The 22,567-nt window shown below is 40.2% G+C and overlaps 2 protein-coding genes across 3 annotated transcripts; both read right to left on the bottom strand.

Moving 5' to 3' along the window:
- Positions 1–481: 481 nt before the first annotated feature.
- On the bottom strand, positions 482–21,085 carry MOCS2 (molybdenum cofactor synthesis 2). 2 transcript variants are annotated; one of them, XM_006928022.3, is made up of 6 exons: positions 20,951–21,085; positions 18,490–18,643; positions 4,710–4,837; positions 4,034–4,184; positions 3,165–3,288; positions 482–599 (listed from the first exon to the last, which is right to left on the bottom strand). In XM_006928022.3, the coding sequence occupies exons 2-6, from the start codon at positions 18,594–18,596 to the stop codon at positions 531–533; spliced, it is 579 nt and encodes a 192-aa protein (XP_006928084.1). In that variant the 5' UTR covers positions 18,597–18,643; positions 20,951–21,085; the 3' UTR covers positions 482–530. The 2 variants fall into 2 exon arrangements, with proteins under 2 accessions (XP_006928084.1, XP_006928083.1); XM_006928021.3 differs by lacking the exon at positions 20,951–21,085 and adding an exon at positions 19,821–19,942.
- On the bottom strand, positions 19,817–21,744 carry LOC123379535. The gene is made up of 4 exons (XM_045035427.1): positions 21,325–21,744; positions 20,951–21,126; positions 20,728–20,897; positions 19,817–19,942 (listed from the first exon to the last, which is right to left on the bottom strand). The coding sequence occupies exons 1-4, from the start codon at positions 21,480–21,482 to the stop codon at positions 19,817–19,819; spliced, it is 630 nt and encodes a 209-aa protein (XP_044891362.1). The 5' UTR covers positions 21,483–21,744.
- Between the last annotated feature and the right edge of the window lie 823 nt (positions 21,745–22,567).

Raw genomic sequence — 22,567 nt, 5'->3', positions numbered from 1 at the left:
ACATCCAAGAATCTGTTTTCAAATTCTCCAACAGGTTCATTCAAGGATATGAGATCAAGACTCAAACTACTGGCTTCTTGACCACTACTTCTCACAATAAACTGAAATATACTAGAACTCTAACATCATATCCAAAGGACAAAAATATCCACAAAATCACAAAATATTTCACTCACCATCTACTATTACTTTCAAAGAAAATAAAATGCTTTCATTTTGCTTCTCATTGAAAAAAAAATACAAGTAATTTGAATTTCCTACTTCATGGAATGGTATGTCTACCAAAGGCATCTTTCCTCACATTTAAATTTACTCTACCATTTTTTCCCTGAAGTCTTTCCTCGATCTGTGGCTCCTGCATAAGCCTTCATCCTAACACTCATTTTTTTTTCTCCCTTTTGTCCCAATGGTGTAACACAAGAGACTGTGTTTCAGTAAACTAGCTTAACTTCTAGAAAAGAAAAATCAAAATGTGATTAAAGACAGTTTACCAAGTTTAATTTTAGTTCTCTAAAAAAAAAATGTGTGAATTAATCACTGGCTGTCCAAAAGCACTCTTTGTTTCTTTTCCAAGATGATGATGATTCTTCATACATTTCCTGAAAAACAGAACCATAACAGGTATTCAAAACAGAGTGGCTTAATAAATTCAACTGCATCAGAAAAATTCAGGTAAATGAATCTAGTTAAATCTGCTACTCTTCCAACAATCCAATAAACATTTGTTTGAGGCACTGAAAGGAGAAAACTGAATAAACCTGTTCCCTCCACTTAAGGACCCCAATCCAGTGGGAGAAACACTGACATGAAGACTTAACAAGGCAAGGTACAACCACAGAATGGAATAAACAATTCCATTTGGGACCATGTCAGGTGACAGCCTGAGCAAGGTTACACAGGGAAGATGCAAGGTCTTTAATAATTTTAAACGCTTTTTTCTTTCCAAACACATCTACTTCAGCATTTCTATATATGCTTTTCCACAGGCTGATGGGATATTTCCACTAGGTGTGAAATTAAGTGACCACCCAAAGAAGTTCTTAAGCAGGTTTGGGCTCTACCCTAGAGACAACTGACAATTGCTTTGTAAGTGTGTGCCCCACCTACCTGCCTACCCGGCTATTTCACCAATGATCTCAAAGCACAGGTGGGACTAGAACCCGACACGAATTGAGATGATACTCGGAAGGGAGGGGAATAAGAATGTATCAATCTTCTCAATCTCCAGTCAAATCCTATTTCTGAGGGACAGAAATCCAAATTCGACCTTCCTCTGAACACTGTATATACCCTCTCAACCTCTACAGACAGAAAAGTAAACAGAAAGCTCAGCTAGACCTTGAAGTATAAAGATGAGAGGATGCCCCAATCCTGCCCACCCTCTTATTCCAGGGACCTACTCTCTCATCTACTTTCTATGAGCAGGCTGTCCATTCTTTCTCCTTGGTAAGGAGAGCTACTGGGGTGCCTGATGACTCAGGTGATTGAGTGTTCGACTTCTGATTTGGGCTCAGATCATGATCCCAGGGTCATGGGATCAAGTCCCACGTTGGGTTCTGCACTAAGCATGGATCCTGCTTAAGATTCTCTCTTAAGCCACCTGGGTGGCTCAGCAGGTTAAGCATCTGATTCTTGATTTCAGCTCAGATCATGCTCTCATGGATTGTTGGGTTCTGCGCTGATAGCAGAGCCTGCTTAGGATATTCTCTCTCTCTCTCTCTCTCTCTCTCTCTCTCTCTTTCTCCCCCCTTCTCTGTCCCTCCCCTATGCATGTGTTCTTTCTCTCTCTCAAGATAAATAACATTTAAAAAATAAAAAAAGGTTCTCTTCTTCTGCCCCTCTCCCCTGCTTGTACTATCTGAAAAAATTAAATTAAATTAAAATTAATTAAAAAAAAAAAAGCTACCTCTGCCACCCAGATTCACAACTCAATGGAGAATGCTCTCCCTGACTCACTCTATTCAGGAGACTGCCTCATGTAGTCTATCAAAATGGTGGCAGCTTTGTTCAAAGCAAAGCCACCATAGCTGAGCTTCACAGAGACTGTTTTCTGTCATAAATCCTATCTTCAAATCCCAAAGTATCCCCTTATAAGAACAGGTGTCAGTTTTTATTCATTTCAAAATTTTTTTTAACTTTATTTTTGAGAGAGAGACAGAGCATGAGCGGGGAAGGGGCAGAGAGTGAGACACAGAATCTGAAGCAGGCTCCAGGCTCTGAGCTGTCAGTACGGAGCCCGATGCAGGGCTCGAACTCACGAACTGTGAGAACACGACCTGAGCCGAAGCTGGTCGCTTAACCAATTGAGTCACCCAGGCACCCCAGTTTCATTTTTTATTCAGAAAACATGGTCACTGGGTTTCATAGGTCCTGTGTAAGAGTCCAATTTGTTCATCTCTACCACAAACGGAGCCAGCAGGCTCCTAGGAAAGACACGCTCTGCCCTCTGATCTGAGATGTTAATTCCCTCCTTGGCTTTGCTACCCAGCCAAAATGCTGTGGGCAATTCTAGACTCTTAAAGGCAATTACAAGTTTGAGAGTTCAGAACAACCCCACTGCTACTGTTACTACACCATGGAAGAACTTAAGGAGTTGGGTCTTTTCATCCCTTCAGAATGTCCTCTTTAACCAGAGATTCGCTCTGATTGGTTTGATGTGCTGACAGAAAACAAGCTAGAATTTCCTATTTATGTTTGAAAATCCACTCACTATGCATTTTCTCCAAAGAGGCAATACCCCACTCTTTTTTCCTAAGGAAGAAATTCTAGAATGCTGCTTGCTCTTTTGCCTCGAGAAATCTTGTTTACCTATTGCTGAACAGCTGTGCATTATTATCACTCTCCACAGGACTAACTCAAGGGAATTCTAATCCAAAGTGAATGAATTCATATATGAACCAATGGAAAAGTCCAGACAAGGAATTCCAATTGTTACCAACTATTGAGGCCTAATCTGTGCCATGCATTTCTTTGGGGCATGTACTTTTCATGTTTAACAAACTTTGGAGATATTACATAAATACTATTTCAGATAAAGAAAATGTGATTCTACAGAGTCAGGGAAGACCCTAGAATACAAGTTCTACATGTAATCTCATTCCTTATCTTTTAAATAATTTGTGAGAAAAACCATGTCCAAATGGCAAAATTAGATACTTCCTTACCTTTTTCCATATGGGCACCTTGGCTTTTAAAGTATCAATGGCATAGCTCACAGCTTCAAGGGATGAAGTCCTATGGGCCGAGGACACAGCAATGATAACGCTTGCTTCCGACACTGGAACTAAGCTTTAACAAAATGAAGAAGAAAAAGTGCCATTTCTTCTGAATCCACATGTTAAAGGATATTAAACACATGAAAAAAAAAATTCCAGTAAAGCATTCTTACAACTAAATATCCAGTTCTACTTTAAACTTCAGGTTAATTAAAAAACAGTAATTTATCCTGTTTGCATTCAGCAGAGGGGATGCTGAGGTTGTGCCTAATTTGTTAGCATATTAAACAGAAACAAATATTAAAGAATAGAATTGATGAAATTTAGTTTTTTAATAACAAAATAACAACTAATGTAATATAACAGAAACGGAGTCTCAATTGCTGGGCTCTTTTTAAAGTCTAGAACTCCACTCTTCTTAGTGGTATAAACAGGCAACTAATTTAATGACCTTCAAAGGCACTACATTAAAAAAAATCTATTAACAGACTTATCATACAAATAGAGTCCAGACTATAAAACAATTCTTAAAAGGCCTCAAGGACTTTAGCACACATTAGCACAGGCCTTGTGTCTGCACAAGGCCTTTTAGAGTTTGGCACATTTGGACTTTGTTTTAGCATCAGGCACTCTCCAGATGTTACAATGAAACAAACAGCCCTTGAGGTGCTATCCACCGTCTGCCTGTCTGCCAGAATAATACACAAACCTTCCTCTCATGCTAATATAGGATTCCTACAGAAGATTCCAGAATTAAAATCAGCACAATGATGGAAAACAAATGCAATTAACTATTCAATTGCTAAAGGAAATCATACCCAAGTCTATGAAACACTGCTATGTGTTTGACTGGCCATTTCTGCCTAATGTCACTACAAATTTTTCTGATTTCATTTTCCGCCATTGGTAGATATGCTTCATATTCTAAGCTAATGACTTTTTTCCCTTCAAAGTTATTTCTTGTAGTCCCTAAAAAAAAAGAAAGAAAAACAAAAATATTAAGGTTTCCTTACAATAGAAATAACACATTAACAGAAAAAAGGATTATTTCAGCAGCACACCAATTTGCCTACAAATTGCTTTCAAGTTTTCTAAAAACAAACATTTGGTTAGAAAACCATAAAATAATTATCATAAAGATGAGGAAATACAATGTCGCTAATGAGGCAAACGTATCAAAAATACTCATAGGACAAACCAGGATGGGAAACATTATGCTCCCAGGACTATCATTAAGTTACTATCACCACCATTTTTTCCCCTCAATATTTGGAACATACAGAATTCTCCCTGAAAATAATGACTCTTATTCTACTCTTTTAATGCCTTTAACACAGGTTGGTTTGAATCTGAATAAAAATTAAAAAGTGTCTACCCACCATGGGTTACTGCTCTTAGTATCTTAAAATCCTCTATTAACACTGAACATGGAAAACACTTGCTGATTTCTATTGTCTTATGCAGTCAACCCACACTGTGAAAATCACAACTTACCTACAAACAGGGATACTGCACCACAGAGTGGAGAAACCACCAACTGTGAGACTTCGTCTATGGAGAGTTTCTCAGCAGTGAATTTTATTATATCTTTAGATTTCTCTTCAATTTCATTCATATCTTTCCTGGAAGATATTAACAAACCTTAACATTGGTACTACAGGCAAAACACCCAACTCACTGTGTTTCAATTTATATTTTTTGTACATTAGATGTGATAGAAGTCATGGTTTGAACTGAATGATAAAAATAAGTGTAAAATTTTAGCAAAACTCAACATATTTATAAATATCCCCAATGAATCAAGCAGGATATATAAAAGGAACTGTAATCTACCCCATATGCCACTTTATTCCAAATTCTGGAATTGCTACTCTTATCTCCTATCGTGGTATAGGTCAGACATCGACAACTTCAGCCACACACACATATCACCTCTGATCACTACATCACCAGGCACCACACCTAGAACTGGTTTTTTCTTTATCCAAAAGAGACAGAGGGAGAACAGAAGCAATGGTGACTCCACAGGAACTCAGTTCATTTCATAACCGGGCATAATCCCAGTTAAGTAACTGAGGAAATAAGGAAATGAACTGCGTGCCTATCACCAGATGTCCTACAAAGTCCTCTGCCATGCATTTCTCATTTCATTTATCAAGCATCTATTACATTCTCACTAAGTGACTAACCCCACACACTAGACAAGGACCAGGGAACAAAAAACCTGCCTCCTGCGCTCAGGGCACCTATATGGGAATGGGAGAAACAAAGCAATAAACAAAAAATATAAATAGGGGTGACTTATACAAATAAACAGGGTTCTGAGACAGAGCATGGGTGCTGGGGAAGGGGCTATTTAAGAGGGTCAGAGAAAGCCTTTCTGAAGACATACTATAGAGAGGTGAGCCCGGAAAGAAAGCAGCCTGTAAAGAAACAGAAGAACAGACCCCCAGGCAGAGACAGGGAATGGCAAATACAAAGCCTCCAGAACCTGCAGGGAGGCTGGAGCTCAGGATGTGAGGGAGAGAACAGATGGGCTGAGGGTGGGCACGTGGGCTGGGTCTTGCCGGATGAGGAGTCTGTATATAATCATAAATCCTGCGGGATTTCATTCACAATGAAAGGCAAGAGAGAGAAGGCTCAGGGGAGTTAAGCACTCCTTCAATGTGGTTCCAACCAAGGAATCCCACTAAATCCAATGTCTTTTTCCCTATATTTCCAGCTACTGGAAAGAAAGAAAAGCACAAATATTCACATTCCACTGGGTTCCAGGATGTTTCAGTCTCCTGTACATGGCACCTGAGCTTCTTACAATAACTTACATGTAACCTGAACATGGTCTGTGAATGTCAAACCATACCAAATTCCTACCACTTTGATTCTGTAAGGATGTGGATTCTAAAACCACGTTAGGGAGGGGATCCAACATGGTGTAGTAGTAGGGGGACCCAAAGTTCCCTTGTCTCTCAAACACAGCAGCGTTAAGGCCAAAGGACTTCGAATTCCAAGAGTCAGGGTTGCAGAGTGACAAAGATGTCTCCAGGGACCCACGGGGACAACCTGGCAGGCCACAGATGCGTGACTGCAAACTGGAAGAGATAAAACAGGCTGTGTAGGCATTGAGGGAAGGGATCCCCTTCTGTGGAGAGACAAAGGGAAGAGAAACAGAGGTTGGGGAAGCCTAGGACTGTATCTGAACAAGAGAAAAACCACAGACTGGAAGGGAGAAAGATCCAATCTCTAACTGCGGGGCTTTCCCCAGGCTCAGTAACTAGTTCAGAGGCACAGTCCGCAGTGGGAGAAAGCAATCCCCTTCCTGGAGTGCTGTGGGAAGAAGGTATATAACCTTTCAAAGGACAAAGACTGCCTGCGCCCACCAGCCATAAGCCATATATCGGTGGCACCGAGTGGCACTTCCCCAGATCCCAGGTGTATGGGGAGAGAATCTGTAAAACATCAGGGTTTAAGTCCCAGCCGAGCGCCAGGGAGGCATGGGGTCGGGGGAGCAGAACAAACTGCCTTGTTCGCGCCTGCAGCACTGCAAACATGGTCTGAACAGAGTGGTTTGCGACAGCCGGACGATGGAGCGGAGACTGTGGTGTCGCCATTTTTCTCCCCATCACCACCAAGATGGGTCCTCAAGGATCGGTCTGCGGGCCCCACAGTGGAGGCGGGAGCTGCCTACACCAAACCATGCCCCTCCATACCTGGTAACTGTGTATCTACCAAAGCAGGATTGACACTAACAAACCAGAGAGCTGCTCCTCCAGATCAGCACTGCCACCAGTTCCAAGGCACCCAGCGGTATTGCACTGCCTGATTTAATTCTTGGACAATTCTTATTATATATGTATATATTATATATTTTATTTATTTATTTTTCTTCCTTTTCTCCTTCTTACTTCTTCTCTCCTGTAGTCTGGTTATTCTGGTTGTTGGTTTATCTAAGCAGACATATTTAAAATATTCTCTTTATACCTGTTCTATATCTCTTTATTTTCCTCTCTCTCTGGAATAAGCTGTAGAGTTTCTCTGCCTGCTCACTTTTCTTTTCTTCTTCCCTGCCGCTGTCATTTCTCTCTTTGTATGGGATAAGACCTCTTCCATCAACAATGCCTCAACCCCGTTGTTTTGCTATAGCTGATGTTTTTTGTCTTTTTGTATTTGTTTCTTTGTTTTCTTTTCGAGGGCTACTTCAATGAACAAATCAAAGCACACCTGGTGGAGGGTCCAAAGGATCACTACGAGTAAGGAGAAAAAGCATCCAGAGTCACAACAACAGAGAGCAAGTAACACTCCAAAAAACAGCTCCTGAAGGGCCAGGCCCTGGACAATGTATGATCCCTCTTTAATATAGTAGTGCTCACAGGTGCAGGCCACATAACACGCTTTTAAAACACACAAGGGACAGAAAACTAGCCAAAATTCAAAAATGAACTACTGGGACCTCATCAAAATAAAAAGCTTCTGCACAGCAAAGGAAACAATCAGCAAAATTAAAAGGCAACCGACAGAATGGGAGAAGATATTTGCAAATGACATATCAGACAAAGGGTTAGTATCCAAAATCTATAAAGAACTTATCAAACTCAACACCCAAAAAACAACTGATCCAGTGAAGAAATGGGCAAAAGACATGAATAGACACTTCTCCAAGGAAGACATCCAGATGGCCAACCAACACATGAAAAAATGCTCAACATCACTCATCATCAGGGAAATACAAATCAAAACCACAATGAGATACCACCTTACACTTGTCAGAATAGCTAACATTAACAACTCAGGCAACAACAGATGTTGGTGAGGATGCAGAGAAAGAGGATCTCTTTTGCATTGTTGGTGGGAATACAAGCTGGTGCAGCCACTCTGGAAAACAGTATGGAGGTTCCTCAAAAAACTAAAACTAGAACTACCCTACCACCCAGCAATTGCACTACTAGGCATTTATCCATGGGATACAGGTGTGCTGTTTCGAAGGGACACCCCTATGTTTACAGCAGCACTATCAACAATAGCCAAAGTATGGAAAGAGCCCAAATGTCCACTGATGGATGAATGGATAAATAAAAGGTGGCGTGTGTGTGTGTGTGTGTGTGTGTGTGTGTGTGTGTGTAATGGAGTATTACTTGGCAATCAAGAAGAATGAAATCTTGCCATTTGCAACTACATGAATGGAACTGGAGGGTATTATGCTAAGTGAAATTAGTCAGAGAAAGACAAAAATCATATGACTTCACTCATATGAGGACTTTAAGAGACAAAACAGAAGGGAAACAAAAATAATATAAAAACAGGGAGGTGGACAAAACAAGAGACTCATAAATATGGAGAAGAAACTGAAGGTTGCTAGAGGGGTTGTGGGAGGGGAGATGGGCTAAATGGGTAAGGGGCATTAAGGAATCTACTCCTGAAATCATTGTTTCACTATATGGTAAGTAATTCAGATGTAAATTTTAAAAAATTAAAAATAAAATTAAAAAAAAAAGAAATTTACAATAGACTTTGATCAATAAAAAAAAAAAGGAGAGAAAGAAAAGAAAACTAGCCAAAATGATGAAACAGAATAATTCTCAAAAGAAATTCCGGGAAGAAATGACAGCTGAAGAATCGATCAAAACACATAAACAATATAACTGAACAAGAATTTAGAATGATAGTCATAAGATTAATCGCTGAGCTTGAAAAAAACATAGAAGACAGCAGAGAATCTATTGCTGCAGAGATCAAGGAACTAAAAAATACTCATGATGAATTTAAACTGCAAAATAAACTAGAGGCAGTAACAGTGAGGACTGAAGAGGCAGAGAGAAGAATAAGTAAAACAGGAGATGAAAATATGGAAAAAGATGGAGCTGAGAAAAAGAGATAAAACTATTCTGGACCACAAGGGGAGAATTAGAGAACTAACTGAATCAATGAAACGTAATCGTATCCGTATCATAGGAGTTCCAGAAAAAGAAGAGACTGAGAAAGGGGTGGAAGGGATACTTGAGCAAATCATAGCTGAGAACTTCCCCCAATCTGGGGAAAGAAACAGACACTGAAATCCAGGAGGCACAGAGAACTCCCTTCAGACATAATTTGAATTGATTTTCTGTACAACAGATCATAGTGAAACGGGCAAAATACAAAGAGAGAATTCTGAAAGCAGCTAGGGATAAATGGGCCTTAATTTATAAGGGTAGACACGTAAGGATAGTAGCAGACCTATCTACTGAAACTTGGCAGGCCAGAAAGGAGTGGCAGGAAATTTTCAATGTGGTGAATAGGAAAAATATGCAGCCAAGAATCCTTTATCCACCAAGCCGGTCATTCAGAATAGAAGGAGAGATAAAGGTTTTCCCAGACAAACAAAAACTGAAGGAATTCATGACCACTAAACCAGTCTAGCAAGCGATCCTAAGGGGTCTCTGTGAGTGGAACGATGCAAAGACCACAAAGGACCAGAGACATCACTACAAGCATGAAACCTACAGATAACACAATGACTCTAAATTCATATCAATAATAACACTGAATGTAAATGGACTAAATGCTCCAATCAAAAGACACAGGGTATCAGAATGGATAAAAAAAAAACAAGAGCCATCTATCTGCTGTCTACAAGAGACTCATTTTAGACCTGAGGACACCTTCAGATTGAAAGTGAGGGAATGGAGAACCATCTATCATGCTACTGGAAGTCAAAAGAAAGCTGGAGCAGCCATACTTGTGTCAGACAAACTAGATTTTAAACTAAAGGTTGTAACAAGAGATGAAGAAGAGCATTATATCATAATTACAGGGTCTATCCATCAAGAAGAGCTAACAATTATAAATGTCTATACACCCAATTCAGAGGCACCCACACATATAAAACAATCACAAACATAAGCAATCCTATTGGTAAGAATGTGGTAACTGCAGGGGACTTTAATATTCCACTTACAACAATGGACAGATCATCCAGACATAAAATCAATAAACAAACACTGGCCCTGAATGATACACTGGACCAGATGGACTTGACAGATATATTCATTCTTCTTGAGTGCACACAGAACATTCTCCAAGATAGATCACATACTGGATCACAAAACAGCCCTCAATAAATATAAAAGAAATGATCATACCATGCACATTTTCAGATCACAACACTATGAAACTTGAAATCAACCACAGGAAAAAGTTTGGAAAACCTCCAAATACATGGAGGTTAAAGAACATCCTACTAAAGAATGAATGGGTGTGAACATGGTGGCATAGGAGGACACTGGGCTCACCTCATCTTGCTGATCACTTAGATTCCACCCATATCTGCCTAAATAACCCAGAAAACCACCAGAAGACTAGCAGAACACTTTCCGGAGCCAAGTATAGACAAGAGGCCCACGGAAGAGGGTAGGATGGAGAAGCGGTGCATGCTACACAGACTGGCAGGAGGGAGCCGGGGCAGTGGAGGGGCAGCCCACCTGACAAGGCAGAGCCCATGAAGTCTGGCTTGCAGAAGCAGAGGGGCCGGACTCGATGAGTTCTGACAGCCAGCAGGACTTAACATCTGGAATGTTATAAGTCAACAGCTCTGCTCAGAGAGTGGGAGGGCAAGAGGACACGGGGGTGAGAGGTGTTGAGCCCTGGAAGACAGAGCTCACTCGGCAGGGAACAAAGGCACTGGCCAGCGCCATCTCCCTTGCCCATCCCCCAGCCGAAATCCCAAAGGGAACTAGTTCCCATCACTGAACTTGCTTGCCCTGAGCAAACACCCAATGCTGTGCTTCTGTGGATCCATCCCTCCGATGGGTCTGCCTCCCTCCAGGTGCTGAAGGGCCCTTCCCGCAGGTGACCACTTACAGCAAAACTAGCTAAGCCTACCCCTCCCACATCTGTGCACCTTGCAGATCCACCCCAGCTAACACACCAAATCCCATCAAAGCAGCACCACAAGCCTGGCAGTGTGCAAGCAGCCCAGATGGGGGGCACACTACTCCACAGTGAGTCCTGCCCCTGGGAGAAGGGAAGATAAGGTACAAACCAGTTTGACTGTGACCCCAGCGGTGAGCTGAGGACAGACAACAGGTCTGACAGTGGCCCTGCCCACCAACACAAGTTACTCCAGACAGCACAGGAGAAGTACCCTGCGGTTCTGCGCCACCCCAGGGACTATCCAAAATGATGAAATGGAAGGATTCTCCTCAAAAGAAACTCCAGGAAGTAGCGACAGCTAACGAATTGATCAAAAACAATTTAAGCAATATAACGGAACAAGAATTTAGAATAATAGTCAGAAAATTAATCGCTGGGCTTGAAAAAAGTAGAGGACAGCAGAGAATCTATTGCTACAGAGATCAAGGGACTAAGAAATAGGAGGAGCTAAAAAATGCTATAAATGAGGTGCAAAATAAAATGGAGGCGACCACAGCTCAGATTGGAGAGGCAGAGGAGAGAATAGGTGAACTAGAAGATAAAATTATGGAAAAAGAGCAAGCTGAGAAAAAGAGAGAGAAAAAAATCCAGGAGTATGAGGGGAGAATTAGAGAACTAAGTGATACAATCAAACAGAACAATGTCCATATAATAGGAATTCCAGAAGAGGAAGAGAGAGAGAAAGGGGCTGAAGGTGTACTTGAACAAATCATAGCTGAGAACTTCCCTGATCTGGGGAAGGAAAAAGACACTGAAATCCAAGAGGCACAGAGAACTCCCTTCAGACGTAACTTGAATCGATCTTCTGCATGACATATCATAGTGAAACTGGCAAAATACAAGGATAAAGATAAACTTCTGAAAGCAGCTAGGGATAAACACACTCTAACATATAAAGGGAGACCCATAAGACTAGTGGCAGACCTATCTACTGAAACTTGGCAGGCCAGAAAGGAATGGAAGGAAATCTTCAATGTGATGAACAGAAAAAAAATATGCAGCCGAGAATCCTTTATCCAGCAAGTCTGTCATTCAGAATAGAAGGAGAGATAAAGGTCTTCCCAAACAGAAGCTGAAGGAATTCATCACCACTAAACCAGTCCTACAAGAGATCCTAAGGGGGATTCTGTGAGTGACATGTTGCAAGGACCACAAAGTACCAGAGACATCACTACAAGCATGAAACCTACAGACATCAAAATGACTCTAAACTCATATCTTTCAGTAATAACACTGAATGTAAATGGACTAAATGCTCCAACCAAAGACATAGGGTATCAGAATGGATAAAAAACAAAACCCATCTATCTGCTATCTACAAGAGACTCATTTTAGACCTGAGGACACCTTCAGATTAAAAGTGAGGGGATGGAGAACTATATATCATGCTACTGGAAATCAAAAGAAAGCTGGAGTAGCCAAAGTAATTTTGAAGAAGAAGACCAAAGTGGGAGGCATCACAATCCCAGACTTTAGCCTCTACTACAAAGCTGTAATCATCAAGACAGCATGGTATTGGCACAAAAACAGACACAGAAACCAATGGAATAGAATAGAAATGCCAGAATTAGACCCACAAAAGTATGGCCAACTAACCTTTGACAAAGCAGGAAGGAATATCCAATAGAAAAAAGACAGTCTCTTTAACAAATGGTGCTGGGAGAACTGGACAGCAACATGCAGAAGGTTGAAACTAGACCACTTTCTCACACCATACACAAAAATAAACTCAAAATGGATAAAGGATGTGAATGTGAGACAGGAAACCATCAAAACCCTAGAGGAGAAAGCAGGAAAAAACCTCTCTGACCTCAGCCACAGCAATTTCTTACTTGACACATCCCCAAAGGCAAGGGAATTAAAAGCACAAACGAACTACTGGGACCTCATGAAGATAAAAAGCTTCTGCACAGCAAAGGAAACAATCAACAAAACTAAAAGGCAACCAACAGAATGGGAAAAGATATTGGCAAATGAAATATCAAAGGGCTAGTATCCAAAATCTATAAAGAGCTCACCAAACTCCATACCCAAAAAACGAATAATCCAGTGAAGAAATGGGCAGAAAACATGAATAGACACTTCTCTAAAGACGACATCCAGATGACCAACAGGCACATGAAAAGATGCTCAACGTCACTCCTCATCAGGGAAATACAAGTCATAATACAAACACTCATATACCACAAAATACAAAACACTCAGATAACACCTCATGCCAGTCAGAGTGGCTAAAATGAACAAATCAGGAGACTATAGATGCTGGAGAGGATGTGGAGAAATGGGCACCATCTTGCACTGTTGGTGGGAATGCAAACTGTGCAGCTGCTCTCGAAAACAGTGTGGAGGTTCCTCAAAAAATTAAAAATAGATCTACCCTGTGTCCTAGCAATAGCACTGCTAGGAATTTACCCGAGGGATACAGGAGTGCGATGCATAGGGGCACTTGTACCCCAATGTTTATAGCAGCACTGTCAACAATAGCCATATTATGGAAAGAGCCCAAATGTACATCTACTGATGAATGGATAAAGAAACTGTGGTTTATATACACAATGGAATACTACATGGCAATGAGAAAGAATGAAATATGGCCTTTTGTAGCAAAATGGATGGAACTGGAAAGCGTTATGCTAAGTGAAATAAGTCATACAGAGAAAGCCAGATACCATATGTTTTCACTCTTATGTGGATCCTGAGAAACAGAAGACCATGGGGGAGGGGAAGAAAAGAAAAAAAAAGGGGGGGGTAGTTAGAGAAGGAGGGAGCCAAAACATAAGAAACTCTTAAAAACTGATAACTGAGGGTTGATGGGGGGTGGGAGGGACGGAAGGGGGGGTGATGGGTATTGAGGAAGGCACCTGTTGGGATGAGCACTGGGTTTTGTATGGAAACTAATGTGACAATAAATTTCATATTTAAAAAAATGAAGAATGAATGGGTCAACCAGGAAATTAAAAAAGAAATTAAAAAATATATGGAGACAAATGAAAATGAAAACACAACAGTCCAAACCCTTTGGGATGCAGCAAAGGCAGTCCTAAGAGGAAAATACATTGCAATCCAGGCCATCTCAAGAAACAAGAAAAATCCCAAATACAAAATCTAACAGCACACCTAAAGGAACTATAAGCAGAACAACAAAGACACCCCAAGGCCAGCAGAAGAGAAATAATAAAGATCAGAGCAGAAATAAACAATATAGAATCCAAAGAAAGAGTAGAACAGATCAATGAAACTAAGAGCTGGTTTTTGAAAAAATAAACAAAGTTGATAAATCCCTAGCCAGACTTCTAAAAAAAGACAGAGGACCCAAACAGATAAAATCATGAATGAAAATGGATTTATCACAACCAATCCCTCAGAAATACAAGCAATTATCAGAGAATACTATGACAACCTGGAAGAAATGGCCAAATTCCTAGACACCCACACACTACCAAAACTCAAAAAGAAATAGAAAATTTGAACAGACCCATAACTAGTGAAGAAATTGAATCAGTTATCAAAAATCTCCCAACAAATAACAGTCCTGAGCCAGAGGGCTTCCCAGAGGAATTCTACCAGAGTTTATTTAAAGCAGAGTTAATACCTATCCTTCTCAAGCTGTTCCAAAAAATAGAAACAAAAGGAAAACTTCCAGACTCATTCTATGAAGCCAGCATTACCCTGATTCCCAAACAAGACAGACACCCCACAAAAAAGGAGAATTACAGGCCAATATCCCTGATGAAGATGGATGCAAAAAAAACTTAACAAGATACTAGCAAATTGAATTCAACAGCATGTAAAAAGAATTATTCACCATGATCAAGTGGGATTCATTCCTGGGCTGCAGGGTTGGTTCAATATTCGCTAATCAATCAATGTGATACATCACATTAGTATAAGAAAGGATAAGAACCATATGATCCTGTCAATAGATGCAGAAAAAGCATTTTACAAAATATAGCATCTTTCTTCATAAAAACCCTCAAGAAAGTAGGGATAGAAGGAACACACCTAAATATCATAAAGCCATATATGAAAAGCCCACAGCCAATACCATCCTCAATGGGGAAAAACTGAGAGCTTTCCCCCTGAGATCAGGAACATGACAGGGATGTCTACCCTCACTGCTGTTGTTTAGCATATTGCTGGAAGTCCCAGCCTCAGCAATCAGACAACAAAATGAAACAAAAGGCATCAAAACTGGCAAACAAGAAGTCAAACTTTCACTTTTTGCAGACGACATGATACTCTATATGGAAAACTGAAAGACCACCAAAAGGCTGCTAGAACTGATACACGAATTCAGCAAAGTCACAGGGTACAAAATCAAAGTAGAGAAATCGGTTGCATTTCTTCACATCAATAATGAAGCAACAGAAGGAGAAATCAAGAAATTGATCCCATTTACAATTGTACCAAGAACCATAAAATACCTAAGAATAAACCTAACCAAAGATATAAAAAATCTGCATGCTAAAACCATAGAAAACTTATGAAGGAAACTGAAGAAGACACAAAGAAATGGAAAAACATTCTGTGCTCATGAACTGGAAGAATAAATATTCTTAAAATGTCAATACTACCCAAAGCAATCTACACAATCAATACAATCCCAATCAAAATTGCACCAGTATTCTTCTCAAAGCTAGAACAAACAATCCTAAAATTTGTATGGAACTACAAAAGACCCTGAATAGCCAAAGTAATATTGAAAAAGAAAAGCCAAAGCAGGAGGCATCACAATCCCACAATTTAGCCTCTACCCCAAAGCTGTAATCACCAAGACAGTATGGTACTGGCACAAAAACAAACACATAGACAAATGGAATAGAATAGAAACCCCAGAATTGGACCCACAAATGTATGGCCAACTAATCTTTGACAAAGCAGGAAAGAGTAGCCAATGGAAAAAAGACAGTCTCTTTAATAAATGGTGCTGGGAGAACTAACTGGACAATATGCAGAAGAATGAAACTAGACGGCTTTGTGACACCATACACAAAAATAAACTCAACACGGATGAAAGACCTAAATGTGAGACTGGAAACCATCTAAGCCCTAGATGAGAAAGCTTGAAACAACCTCTCTGACCTCAGCCACAGCAATTTCTTGCTCAACACATCTCCAAAGGCAAGGGAATTAAAAGCAAAAATGTTGAGATTGGGATCTCAACAAGACAAAACGCTTCTGCACTGCAAAGGAAACAATCAACAAAACTAGGCAACCAACGGAATGGGAAAAGATATTTGCAAATGACATACTGGATAAAGGGTTAGTATCCAAAATCTATAAAGAACTTACCAAACTCAACACCCGAAAAACAAATAATCCAGCGAAGAAACGGGCAGAAGTCATGAGTAGACACTTTTTCAAAGACATCCAGATGGCCAATAGACACATGAAAAGACACTCAATGTCACTCATCATCAGGGAAAAAGAAATCAAAACCACACTGAGATACCACCTCACAACGGTCAGAGTGGCTAACATTAACAACTCAGGAAACAACAGATACTGGTGAGAATGTGTAGAAACGGGAACCCTCTTGCACTGTTAGTAGGAATGCAAACTGGTGCAGCCGCTCTGGAAAACAGTGTGGAGGTTCCTCAAAAAATTAAAAACAGAACTACCTTATGACCCAGCAATAGCACTACTAGGAATTTATCCAAAGGATACAGGAGTGTCATTCATAGGGGCACATGTACCCCAATGTTTATAGCAGCACTTTCAACAATAGCCAAATTATGGAAAGAGCCCAAATGTCCATCAACTGATGAATGGATAAAGAAGATGTGGTTTATATATACAATGGAATACTACTTAGCAATGAGAAAGAGTGAAATCATGCCATTTACAGCAAGGTGGATGTAACTGGAGGCTATTATGCGCAGTGAAATACATCACTCAGAGACAGATGTCATATGTTTTCACTTATATATGGATCTTGAGAAACTGAACTGAACACCTTGGGGGAAGAGAAGGGGAAAAAAGAGAGAGAGAGAGAGGGACTCCCTCTTATACAAAGTGTAAGAGACTCTTAAATACAGAGAACTTAGGGTTGATGGGGGGTTGGGGGACAGGGGAAAATGGGTGATGGGCATTGAGGGGGAGGCACTTGTTGGGATGAGCACTGGGTGTTGTGTGTAAGCAATGAACCATGGGAATCTACCCCCAAAACCAAGAGCACACTTTACACACTATATATTAGTCAATTTGACAATAAATTATATTAAAAAATAAATAAATAAAACCATGTCACAAATCCTTTCAGACACCTGCAAACAATACACAATGCTGTTAAGTAATCTTCCTATTTCCAGAGAACTCCCATCTCTCTTTCTCACATACACACACACACACACACACACACACACACACACACACACACACACACAGTTTAATGGCAGCATACTGTTTCTGAATAAATTCCAAACTCTGAAAAATGGCATTTTTCTAAAATCATGGTAGTGATATGGTGACCAGTTTCCAAGTAAAACTGAGATACAAATCAAGAAATTCCATTATTTCCAAACAGTAGGACTAAGAAAGACCCAGTCTTTATCAGTATTGTGGGCAATTTGCTTTGCAATATATATTCCTCACTTTTGGGGCACTGCTCTCCAGCAAAGTGGAGAAAAAAAAAACTGGCATCCTGGGTACGCTTCGTTCTTTAGTGAGGCCAAGATTTTGCCAATGAGTATGGTATTTACTCTTGACTCTGGAGAAAAGCCCTATTAAACTAAGAAAGCTTTCTTTCATTCCTAACTCGCCAAAACTCTTTAATTGAAAATAATCATTAATTTCTAGATTATTTGTAAAGATGGCAAGATGCAATGGGTCCCAGAGCTACCTGCAACACAGCTATCATAATAAAGCTGTTTCTTTCTAACTGGAAAATGGTAAGCTTTCTTACTAAGCACAGTGATCTTTTCACTTTCTGGCTATGCAATTTTTCCACATTTCTCTGTGCCCAAGAGGGCTATTTTCCTGCATTAATAAGCATCTTTGTGAAAAAGTACAGAGAATCCAATAATCTGAAATCAAATGTTGGCTCTGCCACCTCTTAGCTATGTGAGTGTAGACAAGTTTTTTAACTTCTCTGAATTTCAGTTTTCCTTCCTGCAAAATAGGAATATTAATACTCCAGCATCCAGCACTGTGCCTCACACATAGTTTCCATAAACCATCTGAATTCAACAGAATGAACATATCAAACTGACTTTATATTAAAGTGCTTACAAGAGAACAGATGCAGAGATGAAAGGCAGGTATGCACAGGTCTGTCTGCACCAACTCTTTATTGGTGTAGGCAGACTTACCAAGAGTATACTATCGTCTTTGTGATCCTTCTCCGCAAGACTGGTTAAGAAAAACATACCTCACACACCCAAGTGGCTCAAGAGTACTACCCTCCACTAATGGGGGGGATAATGGCAATTTCATCTCCTGACTGAAGCTGGAGGAGTTGATCTCCAAGCTCGACATATTCTTGACGAACAGCAAATATCACCTGATTTCTGACATCAGCCAATCTGAAGGGGAAAAAGCGTAATTGGAAGTATCAATGCAGTGTTAGATCTCCAATCTCTTCAGCTGCAACTAAAAATAGCCATAAATATTACTTCATGAGGCATCACCTGCAAAGTTACTAATTAAGCCAATTCACACTCTGCAGAGAAAGTACATACTCACTGAAGAACCTACTTATTCACCACAAAGTACACAGTAAAATGCTAACAATTCTTTAATGGAGATTATGTGCCTTGGGGAGTTAAACCAACCCCCCTCCCCCCAAAATACTAGACAACATTGAGACCAGGTCAAAAAAAAAAAAGAGAGAGAAAAAGAAATTTTCTAATCAGTACGTGCCCTCCCCAGGAGATCTTCTGAGTATACAAGTATACTAAGTGTATCTCAGAATTTTCCTACAAAACCAGGTGTCTCTCAAGAGGTAAAAGGTTAAAAGTAAAGCAGAACAGAAGCCCCACCTCATTTCAATGATTATCAGGACACTTTCAGAGCAAGTTAAAAGACATGAAATCAAGAAGTAATTTTCTCTTATAAACCCACACTTTGGAGTATCTTTTATATTACACTAAGACTTCCTAGTTAAAAATCTTTCCAGACTTAAATGACAAAATATTCCTAGAACACCTTTAAATAAGCTGTAATTACATTTTGTTGCAAAAAGGACTTGAGGTAGGAACCACAGCAGTAAATTACACATTTTCAAGAACCAGAAAAATATTAAACATTGCAAAAACTCAAATTCAACAGTAGCTAAGGTCTGTGATCTTTCATTTTTCTTTTAATCTTAGAAATTTCTACTTTGAGTTCTCTAAAGAAGGGGCAGGACATAAAATTCAAAGCACACATTTTCAACCTAATTTGTAACAATCTCATTTAATGTTATAAAAATTCAGAATCCACATTTTTAGTATTTTGTAAATCATATAGGCAAATATAATCATGTCCCTTTGGCAGTATCCCAGCTCACTGTGGATTTTTTAGTAAAATACCTTTAACCTTAAGAAATTATGCATTTTTAGATACCAGAATTTAAGATTTTTGTAGTTGCAGAAAAATACAACTAATGATCCTTTCTGAATTGTGCATGGAAATAAAAATCAGCTTTTTTTCTCTAATCATTTACTCATTTTTAAATATTTAAAAATTGTTAATCATAAGCATTCTAAAATTTTTAACTACCCAGGATGTCGTGCTTCTATCTCATTCCACAGCTGCAATGCTTTTATTTCTTGTGGCACAGAAATAGTCTCAGAGCGAATTCCTGCAATTTCAGCACTTTTTGCAAAATACAACACTTCAACCTGAAAAGGAGAGAAAATGCCTTTAACAATAACCATAATAGACCTTTTCTGTCTCGGTGGGCTTTATTGCTTTCCAATCACTTGAATCAAAGGCCAATTTTCAGTTAGAGAAAATTAAATCATCCGTAAAAATGTTAGTATAACTACAAGTTCAAATTTTGAAAACTCTTTATGTTTTAAGCACAATTCAGACTGATTTCCAGATGATTTTTAGTTTTATGAATGTAAGCTTGCCACAACTAAAACCCTAACGGTATCTTCTCAAAAACCATGAAGTTAGTCTTTATTCCACATAAAATTATAGCACCTTTTATAAACCCTTAGTGGTGAACAGATGTCTGAGTCAAGCGATAAATTACACAAATAAATAACAAAAAAAAAAGCGAGACACGTCTTTCACAGTTGTCATAGGACCTTTGATTCAAGTCCACATTACACTGAACCCAGCTGCAAAGGATTAAGTTATGCAACATACAAACCCGGACATTTGTAAAAGCAGGTGGGTTTGAAATACCAGATAAATTGGTATTTCCTAGGACAAACCTATGCCGTCAGCCTGGTAGCTAAGAAATCTGGCCAAGTAAAATGACCCACCTGTTCCACTGTGCAAATTTTTCTCTATGAAATAATCAGAGGCTTGCAAATGCTTATATGAAGCCCCTTTTTTTCTTTTTACAAGAATTCTCAGTTAAGTGCATTTTTAACTTGAAAACTGTCTTCGCCAAAACGTATAACCTGAGAAGCATGGAGGCAAAGTTCTGAGGGTGCCTTTAGAAACCTCTAACGCCGGCACCTCGGTGACCAAGAGTTCGCGAGAGAACTTGACCTTCGTTAAGGTAGCCCAAGCAAAGCCTCCGAAGCCCGGCGGGGCCACATTGGTGGTGGCGGTTGCGGCCCTGGACGTAAGATTCGACCAAGGTGGTTTCGGCAGGGATCCGGCTGAGCAGGGCCGGGTCTGTGAAGGGAAGAAAAGGGGGCTCATGCATCTGGAAGGGCGCCCACCCTTACCTGGCACCGCAACACCATTCCGCCAGGATTCCCTGAACCGGTACCGCGGCCGCGGAGGCGGAGTAAAGTCGACCCAGAGCGCAGGCGCAACCTGACGGCTCTTTCCGCCCCTACAGGGCATGCGCAAAACTATCCCTGCGCTGCTGTTCGCCTTCCTGCGTTGGAGCGCGGACTGCCTAAAGAAAAATTCAATTGTTACTCTCTGGTGGGGAGGGGTGGCGAGCTTCAATTGTAGGTATCACCAAATGGGGGAAGGGCTGGCCGTTCAAACTCATCTTCTTAGATGAGAGACTGAGGTGCGGGAGAGCAAACACCGGACCATACTGGACACTTGTCACCTGCATTATGGAAGTTCGGCTTTCCCACTCACTCACCTGTAGGTTTGACTTTGACACCCGTTATCTACCCCGACGTCCGGTATACGATTAATGTCCCTTAAAGGCATAGCATTCAGCTTATCAGAGTATTCGAACTGTATCAGATTTACACTTTTACGGTTTACTAGCTGCTCAGTAATGTGTCCAATTGCCATGTATCCATTCAACCTTTCCAATTTTTTTTTTTTAATCAACAAGATCTCTGTTTTAAACCGCTTACATAGTTTTGTGGCTATAAGTTAGGCGCCCCTCCCCTTGGAACTCAGAGTGCTGGATGTGACACAGTCATTAACCATTAATGGTAACTCAGTGTACCAAAAGTAATGCCAGGGGTACATGTAACATTTCATGGGGGTGGAAAGGGGAAGGTGGCTGGTCACCTGAGAAATGTAGTCTAGAAATCTTCACGAGAAGGCATGCTTGAGCTAAATCAACTAGAATAAGTAGCAGTGAATGGCAGCGTAAGGATAGGGATGAGGGAATTTCATTAACCTGTGCCAAGTCAGAGGGATAAAGAGCAGCATCATGAGGTCATAGAAGGACAAACAGTTGGCAAGGTGGGCATGCCCCCTGCAAGGAAGTATTGAAAATGAGGCTGGAGATACCAGGTGGTAGTCCACAGCAGGACAAGTTGACAAGAACTAACACCAACATATATTCCTGTAAAGTTGCTAAACCAGAAAACAGGGAATGACGACAAGGGCCTTAGACTTCTCTGTGAAATCTAATGCCAGAGGATGGTGCGATATCTAAAAGAGGCTGAGAATAAAAGCATGGCCCAAAATGTTGCATAGAGCCACGTGGGTGTTGTAAAAGGCCAAAGCCTAATACTCCTAAATCTGCAAAAACTCAAAAAAATACAATATTCAAGAGCCATCCTTATAGTCAGGCAGAAATCCAGTCAATCAAAAGAATAATGAAACTAAAAACTCCGTATTAAAGAAGTTAACAGTAAAAACAAAGCAATTGAAGATGAGATTTTAATCCATTTAAATTTTTATTAAATAGGGGCGCCTGGGTGACCGATCAGTTGACTTCGGATCAAGTCATGATCTCGGGGTTCGTGAGTTGGAGCCCTGCCTGCATCGGGCTCTGTGCTGACAGCTCAGAGCCTGGAGCCTGCTTCAGATTCTGTGTCTCCCTCTCTCTCTGCTCCTCCCCTGCTGGCGCTCTGTCTCTCAAAAATAAACATTTTTTAAAAAATTGTTATTAAACAAAGAGGTCAATTGTGAGATATGGT

Source organism: Felis catus, chromosome A1 (assembly GCF_018350175.1).
Source record: "Felis catus isolate Fca126 chromosome A1, F.catus_Fca126_mat1.0, whole genome shotgun sequence".
Classification (NCBI taxonomy): domain Eukaryota; kingdom Metazoa; phylum Chordata; class Mammalia; order Carnivora; family Felidae; genus Felis; species Felis catus.
This window is presented reverse-complemented; position numbering and strand designations above follow the sequence as displayed.